This window comes from Stegostoma tigrinum, chromosome 5, assembly GCF_030684315.1.
Source record: "Stegostoma tigrinum isolate sSteTig4 chromosome 5, sSteTig4.hap1, whole genome shotgun sequence".
NCBI lineage: Eukaryota > Metazoa > Chordata > Chondrichthyes > Orectolobiformes > Stegostomatidae > Stegostoma > Stegostoma tigrinum.
Window position 1 is genome coordinate 127,573,630 of NC_081358.1, and position 9,608 is coordinate 127,583,237.

Here is a 9,608-nt window from a genome sequence, read left to right on the forward strand (position 1 = left end):
CCCCTTTAAAGATCAAAGAGGCCATCTATGTATGGAACCACAGGAGACAAGTGAGTCCTAAACAAATATTTTGCGTCAGTATTTACTGTTGAGAAAGATATGGAAGCTATGGAACTCAGGGAGATAAACAGTGATGTCTTGAAAAGAGTCCACATAACAGAAGAGGAGGTGCAGAGGTCTTAAAATGCATCAAGTTTAGATCACATGGGATGCAGAGAGGGCTAACCAATTGTATATAAAATTGGCTTGACAGTAGGAGACAGAGAATAGCGATGTAGAGTTGTTCACACTGGAGGCTTGTGATTAGTACTGTGCCCCAAGGATCGGTGCTGGATCCACTGTTGTTTGTCATTTATATAAACGATTTGAATGACAATATAGGAAGCATGGTTAGTAAGTTTGTGGATGATATCAAAATTGATATAGTGGACAGTGAAGTAGGTTTTCTAAGAATACAACGGGATCTTGATCAACTGGCCAGTGGGCCCAGGAATGGCAGGTGGAGTTTAATTTATATCAATGTGAGGTGTTGTATTTTGGTAAGGCAAATCAGTGCAGGGCTTATATGCTTAATGGTAGGGCCCTGGGGAATGTTGTTGGACAGAGAGGCCTAGGGGTGTGGGTACATAGTAACATCACACATTGACAAGGTGGCGAAGGAAGTGTTTGGCACGCTTGCTTTCATCAGAGCACGAGTACAGGAGTTATGATGTCATGTTATGGTTGTATAAAACATCGATAAGGCCACATTTGGACTGCTGTGTACAATTCTGGTCGCCCTGCTCTAGGAAGGATATTATTAAACTGGAAAGGGTACAATAGCAATTTACAAAAACATTACCGAGGCTGTAGGGTTTGAGTCATAAGGAGAGGCTGGATAGGTTGGGACTGTTTCCCTGGATGCCAAGGGGTGACCTTATAGAGTTTTACAAAATCATAAGGGCATAGATGAGGTAAACAGGAAAGGTCTTTTTCCCAGGACAGGGGAGTCCAAAACTAGACAGCACAGGTTTAAGTTCAGTTCAGGAAATGGGGTCAATATGACAATGGGGCTGAAGGGCCGGTTTCCATGTGCATGACTCTATGACCCACTGGAGGTGGTGTACAGTAGGGAGGAAGTTGCCTCAGCATTGAATTCTCATGGCGTTGGGTTAAACATGGGCAAGGAAACCTCCTGCTGATTATCACCTACCGTCCTCCCTCAGCTAATGAATCATAACTCCTCCATGTTGAATAACACTTGCAGGAAGCACTGAGGGTGGCAAGGGCACAGAATCTGGCTGAGGGATTTCGCTGTCCACCACCAAGAGTGGCTCAGCAGCAGTACTGCAGATCGAGCTGGTCGGGTCCTAAAGGGCGTAGCTTCTAGGCTGAGTCTGCCAATCGTGGTGAAGGAACCAACAAGAGGGAAAGATATACTTGATCATTTTTATCAATCTGCCATGTGCAGATGCATCTATCCAAGAAAGTATCAGTCCTTGGGGAGCTGAAGTCGCATTTTAACATTGCAAATTTCCTTCATTGTGTTCTGTGGCACTATCACTATTCTAAATAGGACAGACTTTGAACAGATCTAGCAACTCAAGGCTGGGCATCCATGAGGCGCTGTGGGCTATCAACAGCAGCAGGATGGTACTCCAGCACAATCTGTAACCTCATGGCCCAGCATATCTCTCTCAACTTTACCACCAAGACAGGTTCAATGGAGAGTGCAACAGGGCATGCTGGGAGCAGTGACAAGCAAATTAATAATGAGTAAAAACCAAAAGAACTGCGAATGCTGTAAATCAGGGACAAAAACAAAGTTGCTGGAAAAGCTCAGCAAATCTGGCAGCATCTGTGGAGGAGAAAACAGAGTTAACGTTTTGGGTCCGGTGACCCTTCCTCAGAACAGTTCTGAGGAAGGGTCACCGGACCCACAACGTTAACTCTTTTTTCTCCTCCACAGATGCTGCCAGACCTGCTGAGCTTTTCCAGCAACTTTGTTTTTGTTCCTAATTAATAATGAGGTGTTAACCTAGTGAAGCTATAAAACAGGATTGCTTGCATACCAAGATAACAAAGTGTGGAGCTGGATGAACACAGCAGGCCAAGCAGCATCTCAGGAGCACAAAAGCTGACGTTTCGGGCCTAGACCCTTCATCAGAGAGGGTCTAGGCCTGAAACGTCAGCTTTTGTACTCCCAAGATGCTGCTTGGCCTGCTGTGTTCATCCAGCTCCACACTTTGTTATCTTGGATTCTCCAGCATTTGCAGTTCCCATTATCTCTGCTTGCATACCAATCAGCATAAGCATCAAGTAATCGACAGGAGCGAAGCAATCCCACGAACAATGAATCATATCTAAGTTCTGCAGTCCTGCCACATCCAGTCATGAACGGTAGTGGACAATTAAACAGCTTACTGGAGGAGGAGAATGCTCCACAAACATTCCCATTTTAAATGATGGAAGAGCCCAGCTCATCAGTGCAAAAGATAAGGCTGAAGCATTCACAGCAATCTTCAGCCAGAAGTGATGAGTGGCTGTTCCATCTCTCCCACCACCAGAGGTCCCTGGCAGTATTGCTTCCAGTCTGCAGCCAACTCACATGATACCAGGAAATGGTCAGAGCCATTGGACGTTCTATTCATTAGTGTGAGCATCTTGGGCTAGGCCAGAATTTACTGGCCATTCCTAATTGCCCAGAGGACAGTAAAGAATCAACCACATTGTTGGGGCCTGACAACATTGCAGCAATAGTACTGCTGACTTGTGCTCCGGAACTTTCCACACACCTAGACAAGCTGTTCCAGTAAAGCTACAACACTGGCATCCCCTGACAATGTGGAAAATTGCCCACAGATCTCCAATACACAAAAAGCAGGATTACTCCAATCCAGCTAATTTCTGCCTCATCAGTCCACTCTTGATCATCAGTAAAGTGATTAAAGGTGTCATCAATAGAGTTAGCACTTACACAGGAATAACCCGCTCAGTGGCATCCCGTTTGGGTTCCGCCACACACCTTATTACAGCCTTGGGTCAATCAGGAAAAAAAGAGCTGAATTCCAGAGGTGAGGTGAGGGTGACAGCCCTTGACATCATATATACAGTCATATATCAAAGCCGCATTTGACTAAGTGTGGCATCAGGGACTCCTTGCAAAACTAGAATCAATGGGAGTCAGAGGAAAATCTCTCCATGGGTTGGCACATAAGAAGATGATTGTGATTATTGGAGGTCAGTCATCTCCGCTCCAGGACATCGCTGCAGGAATTCCTCAGGGTAGTGTCCTACGCCCAGCCATATTCAGCTCCTTCATCAATGACATGAGATACAGTCTGGCGCAACGGTGGGTAGGCTCCCTGTCTGTGTGCACAAAGTAGCTCTACTGCAACTTTTTGATGCTAATTGCTGGTGACCCCTGCAGTGCCAGTCTGTTTTTCCGGAATGTTCTGCAAGTGTATCAGAGATACGTTGTAAACGGCAGATGCCGATGTCCTCGGATGAAGGATGCATGTAGCTAGTGCTTGTTGATTGTGCCCTAGTATGCTGTTTAGCCCTGAGCAACACGGACATCCTTCAAAGCAAGTGGCAATCTGAATTCACCTGCTAACCTTCCTGAAATCCAGGTCGAGTTTTCTTGATGTCGTGCATATTTGGTAATATCGGAAGCTGAATATTAATGTGGTGAATTGGGCTGTTAACAAGGCGTTTCATTGGCAAAAATTTTCCTTAAAAGGCTACTCATTGCTGCCTAGTGAGAAACTCACCACACTTGTTGTGAAAAGCATGAATGATGAAGCAAGATACTTACAACGTTCCTCAGACTGTTACAAGATTACGTTCTGTGTTTCCACACTCCTGCGTCAATTGTTGAGTTAAGAATCTACATGTAAAAAAAATAAATGAAGCAGGATTAGGCCATTCAGCCCCTTGAGCCTGATCACCCATTCCATAAGATCATTGCTGATCTGATACAACATTAATTCCACTGTGCTGTCCAGCCCCCAGAACACTTGTTACTCTAAAATATGACTAGCTCAGCCTTGTATAAATTCAACGACCCACTGTCTGCTGCTGGGAGGGGTCAGGAAGAGAATTCCAATGACTTATGACCCTCAAAGAAAAGGAATTTCTCCTCTTCTCTGTTTTAAATGGGATATGTCTTATTTTGAAACAGTGAACCTTAGTTCTAGAACCCCACACAAGTCACTTTCAGGGAGAAGGATAGAAAGTGAAAGGGAAATAGGGTGCAGAAAGACAGAGAATCATGCAATTAAATTGACTCCTTGAACATTTTCATGATTGGCTTATAAATGTCTATCAAGCAAGGTGTTGAAATTACCAGGGGTAGGACAGAATGTGGACTTGATCTTACAATCAAATCAACCATGATCTTAATAAATGAAGAAGCAAGATCAAGGGGCCGATTAGCCCACTCCTGCTCCTTGTTTGTATGTTCATGTGTGCAGCATCGGAGATGTAAATATGAATATTAAAAACAAATAAGAAAGTGAATGATTCTTCAAATAAATTGAAGATTTGAAAGGTGAATTAATGAGATTCTCAGCTCTGATCCAGGCACTTTTTTTGCCCCAACCTTCACTTCCTGTTGGTGACACCCACCCTACATTAATTGGTTTTTCTTCACTCCACCCCCAGATATCAATTGGTTGCTTTGGTGCTCCTCCCCATTGCTGACTCTCAGGGCTAGTACCAGCACTAATAAAGGCAGAAGTCTAGTATCCCTTTACAGCATTCCTCCTGGTCATAAGGCAACAGAGTTTGGTGTGAGATAGTAAGTGGGGCTTAGCAGCAAGGAGTATTAGGAAATAGGGTTTGTGCTTTACTTAAATTTGTTGGAAAATGTTTGGTTTTTAACTTTTAAATATTGTGATATTTGTTGTGGCTTTAAAGACTTTAGTTTGTGTTGAATTTAATAAAGTTTTTGTAATTTTTTTTCAAACAAAAGGGCTGGTTCTGGTACGCTATGTTAATGAGTCTAAAATGTATTATGCTTGGGTCTGTCTATTTTATGAAAAGTTTCCCTTGTTGCCGGCAGATTCTAAGCCATGGCCGATGAGGAGATTGCAGCTCTGGTGGTCGACAATGGGTCTGGGATGTGTAAAGCTGGCTTTGCAGGTGATGATGCTCCCAGGGCTGTGTTCCCTTCCATTGTGGGCCGTCCCCGTCACCAGGTGAGCTCTGATTTTTAAGAGGCTTTGTTTTGGTCTTTTCTGTGTGGGGAACTTGATCCTTCTTGTAAACATACCAAACCCCTCTAGCCTTTTATGTAGTCTGTCTCCTCTTAACTGGTGTGTACTATATGCAGTAAGAGCAGTTTATGTTGTTTCCAAATTAACATCAAAGTAGACTTAAGTCACTTGACAACCTCTGAATTGCTGCCTTGCTATGTGGTGAGGATAGAGTTAAGATCACATTTGATCATTGCTTTTCCTGATTTCTCAATCCTGTAGCTGAAAACAAGTGTTGGCTGTCTGTTCCTCTCTCAGAATTCTTCCAGTGAAGCACCCTTTTCCCTTAATTCAGTGTTTTGGGAAGCACAAAAGCTGACACTTTGGTTTTCTGATGAAGGGTCTAGGCCTGAAACATCAGCTTTTGTGCTCCCCTGATGCTGCTTGGGCTGCTGTGTTCATCCAGCTCCACATTTTATTATCTTGGATTCTCCAGCATCTGCAGTTCCTATTATCTCTGAGCCCTGCCCCATTTTACTGCCAGTGTTCTCCAATCTTCTTTCAGCAACCAGGTTCAAAATTCCTAACTGACCTCCAACTTTCTTGGGTGTGTACCCTGACTTTTAGGTCTTGTGCTTCCTGATATCATTGCTGAAAACCTTGCTCTAACTGTCACACTAAACACCTAAGGTGTGTTCCTTCCCCTGAGAAGGAAACAACTTATTCAGACCCCCAAATAAAGATCTGGTGTTTATCACTCTTTAAACCTTGCTTCTCTCGTGTTAGTTACATTCCTGAGCAAGACCATGCATAATTCAAAAGTTTAGCATTACCACTTGGATCAACTTATCACTCGTTGGTTTCTTCTTTTCTTCTTCTCATGAAGATATTACTTGCTTGGATGTCTATGCTGCCTTTTCTCTATAGAGGCAGCCACTATGCTGTCAGGAAAGGGCTTGAGGGTTTGGTTAGTGGCAGAATGAAGTGCTCCAAGTCAGTATGGCATGAATTGGAGTGGAACTTGCTGGCAGTGGTGTCATCGGTCTTTGTCCTCACTATCCTAGTAGTTGTGGTTCAGAAGGTGCTGCTAAAAGGCCTTGGTGTGTTACTACACAGCAATTTGCAGATGGTATACCCAACTATATCACAATGGTGAAAGCCAAAGCTTTTTAACTTGCAGTTTATGTAAATACCTGATGCAAAGGGTAAACTCATCTTGTAAAGCTTAGGTATGTAGTCACAATTGGACTAACTGGTGTTACCATGGAGAATAATCTAGTTAAATAATTTTAAAGCAAACTCTAGTTAGCTATCACTTAACCACCTGAAGGCATTGTCCTGATGAATGAACCACTGGTTTTTTTAGTTGAGGACAGGGCTGAGTGGTAACATGGACCTCCCTTTATCAGCAATTGAGCTGAATGTCAATGTTAAATTGGGTTTTCTCCAAGTATCATTCTTGGGATATTCAGCAAATGCTGCCCAACACTTATGGGATACTGCAATTGGGCAGCAAGCCTGGTTGGGTAAAGTCAGTGCCTTTCTTATCTCTTGTAAGCTGTTTCTTGCTGTCTGACACCAAACAAGCAGTGTTTTGGACCTATGACCCATACACCTGGCACTATACCAGCACTGAAATTCCTATAGCACGTCAGTGTAATAGGTAGAACATAACCTTGGCTTGACAGCAGCATACTACTGGCAATTGAATGTGACTGGTTTTATTATACTATAATCTGGCTTCACCTGTTAATAAGCTTGTTTTTGCACTAGGTCTGAATGCACTTTTTAAGAATGGAAGTCTAGACTGTGTTCATGACAGCTGACTACAGCAAGGAATTCTCAGCATGACCTAATAGCTGTCAGGATATCTTGCTAATTATAATGCCTTAACTGCCTGAGTTTGCTTTCTCCCATTCTGTGCTGGGATGCATGCTTCAATGGTTGGTCAGCAGTCACTGCCCATCCCTAGTTTACCTTGAGGTGGTGATGAGCTGTAGCCTTGAACTGTTGCAGGTAGGCCCAAAACATTAGGGAGGGAATTCCAAACCTAGTTCCATCTAAAGATCAGTAGAACAGATACATGGGAGTGCTAATTAGAAGTTTCCCCTCAAATCACATGAATCGGAGATGTATTGCTTCAGTCAGTCAATCTGAGTTCACAACCCCACCCCATCACCCCCATGACTACAATGGTTCAAGAAGCAGCTTCCACCTCTTTAAAAAGGGAATCTAGGGGCAGGCATTAAAGTTGGCCCACAAGTGAATTTTTAAAAAGACTGTCTCAATTGGCATTCCAAACCAGTTTTAAATCTAGCCATCAATGCTTGAGTTTACTTTTTGTATGTTGTTTCTCCTAGGGAGTGATGGTTGGAATGGGTCAGAAAGACAGCTATGTTGGAGATGAAGCCCAGAGCAAGAGGGGCATTCTGACTCTGAAGTACCCCATTGAACACGGCATTGTCACCAACTGGGATGACATGGAGAAGATCTGGCACCACACCTTCTACAATGAACTGCGAGTGGCCCCAGAGGAGCATCCTGTTCTCCTCACAGAGGCACCCCTCAACCCCAAAGCCAACAGGGAGAAGATGACCCAGATCATGTTTGAGACCTTCAACACCCCAGCCACGTACGTTGCCATTCAGGCCGTGCTGTCCCTGTACGCTTCTGGCCGTACGACTGGCATTGTGCTAGATTCTGGTGACGGTGTGTCCCACACCGTGCCGATCTATGAAGGGTATGCCTTGCCTCATGCCATCCTGAGGCTGGACTTGGCTGGTCGGGATCTCACTGATTACATGATGAAGATCCTGACTGAACGCGGCTATTCCTTCACGACCACAGCTGAGAGGGAGATTGTGCGTGACATCAAGGAGAAACTTGCTTATGTGGCCCTGGACTTTGACTCTGAGATACAGACGGCCAGCTCCTCTTCAGCCTTGGAGAAAAGTTACGAGCTCCCTGATGGCCAAGTCATCACCATTGGCAATGAGCGCTTCAGGTGCCCAGAAACCATGTTCCAGCCCTCCTTCATTGGTATGGAGAGTGTAGGGATCCACGAGACAACTTTTAACAGCATCATGAAATGTGATGTGGATATCAGGAAGGATCTGTATGCTAATACTGTCCTGTCTGGTGGAACCACTATGTTCCCTGGTATTGCTGATCGGATGCAGAAGGAAATCACAGCCTTGGCTCCGAGCACAATGAAGATTAAGATCATAGCTCCACCAGAGAGGAAGTATTCGGTATGGATCGGAGGCTCCATTTTAGCTTCTCTGTCCACCTTCCAGCAAATGTGGATCAGTAAGCAGGAGTATGATGAGTCTGGTCCCTCTATTGTCCATCGCAAGTGCTTCTAACTTGCTGTAGGGTTCTTTTCATTGAAAGTGACCAAGTCCTAGACAATAAGTGTCTCCTTCCCACTCAGACCTGCCTTTGCCCAGGTTAATCTAATGCATTCTGCCCAATTCCACCTGCTTCCTCTTCCATCCACACTCTGCACTTGTGTGTAGATCCAACTCCAATATTGCCTTTTGGGCAATGACTACAATACCACTGATCTATGAAATGGGGTGTAATTGCCAATGAAGAATTAAAAGTAGCATTGTTATCCATTTAGTTCATGAGCTGGGTGGTAACCTCCATGTGACATTGAAGGCTTGCATAGTGGTGAATGTTCCTTTGTATACAAATATTGTCAAATAAATTACTCATGCTTTATTCCAAGCTGATCTTTTTATTTCTCTAGCACACCAGAAACATGAATTCAGTGAGATCTTCATTAGTCTCAGTCTACTTGATGATTTCTCAGAAGTAGATGCAGCCAGAAGTGCTGACTTCTTCCAGTGGTGAAGAGAAATTGGAGTTGATGTTTTTCAGATACAGTGACCCATTTTGGGGTGGGGGGGGGTGGGAAATGGTAGTTTACTGAAGATGTGGATTGAGCCCAAAGACAGGAGTGGACAGACAGCCAGATAATGATCTGGTTAGGAGGGTGAATAGTTGTTAATGGAGACTTATTGGCTAACAATCAGTTTAATAAAAGTAAACTGATAACAAGGCCTGGGTAGGGGGCAGGACATGTGGGGAGTTCAGGCCCTAAAATGATTGAACTCACTATTGAGTCTGGAGGGCCATAGGCTCCCAAGTGGAAGGTACAGTACTGTTCTTTTTTCTCTTTCAACTTATGCTGGAACATTGCAGCAAGCCTGACAGATGTTGGACAGGGAACAGGGTAATGTGCTGAAGTGGCAAGCAACTGGTATCTTAGGTTTTCTAGGATGTAGATGTTCATGCATTGTTTCTCTTCTTCCCTCCCCCCCCCCCCCCCCCCCCCCACTGTAAAGCTGACTACTGCATTCACTGTCACAACTGTAGACTAGATTTGTGCAAAAGTGTTGCTTTGCACAAGGTATGTTTGAGCCC

General features: G+C 44.2%; 1 protein-coding gene across 2 annotated transcripts; it reads left to right on the forward strand.

Annotated features, from left to right (window-relative positions):
* The first annotated feature begins 4,664 nt into the window (after positions 1-4,664).
* LOC125451935 (actin, non-muscle 6.2-like) lies at positions 4,665-8,903 on the forward strand. Of its 2 annotated transcripts, none has more exons than XM_048529697.2 (3): positions 4,665-4,780; positions 5,045-5,180; positions 7,538-8,903. In XM_048529697.2, the coding sequence occupies exons 2-3, from the start codon at positions 5,055-5,057 to the stop codon at positions 8,540-8,542; spliced, it is 1,131 nt and encodes a 376-aa protein (XP_048385654.1). In that variant the 5' UTR covers positions 4,665-4,780; positions 5,045-5,054; the 3' UTR covers positions 8,543-8,903. The 2 variants fall into 2 exon arrangements, with proteins under 2 accessions (XP_048385654.1, XP_048385656.2); XM_048529699.2 differs by having other exon boundaries at positions 4,701-4,819.
* Positions 8,904-9,608: the final 705 nt, after the last annotated feature.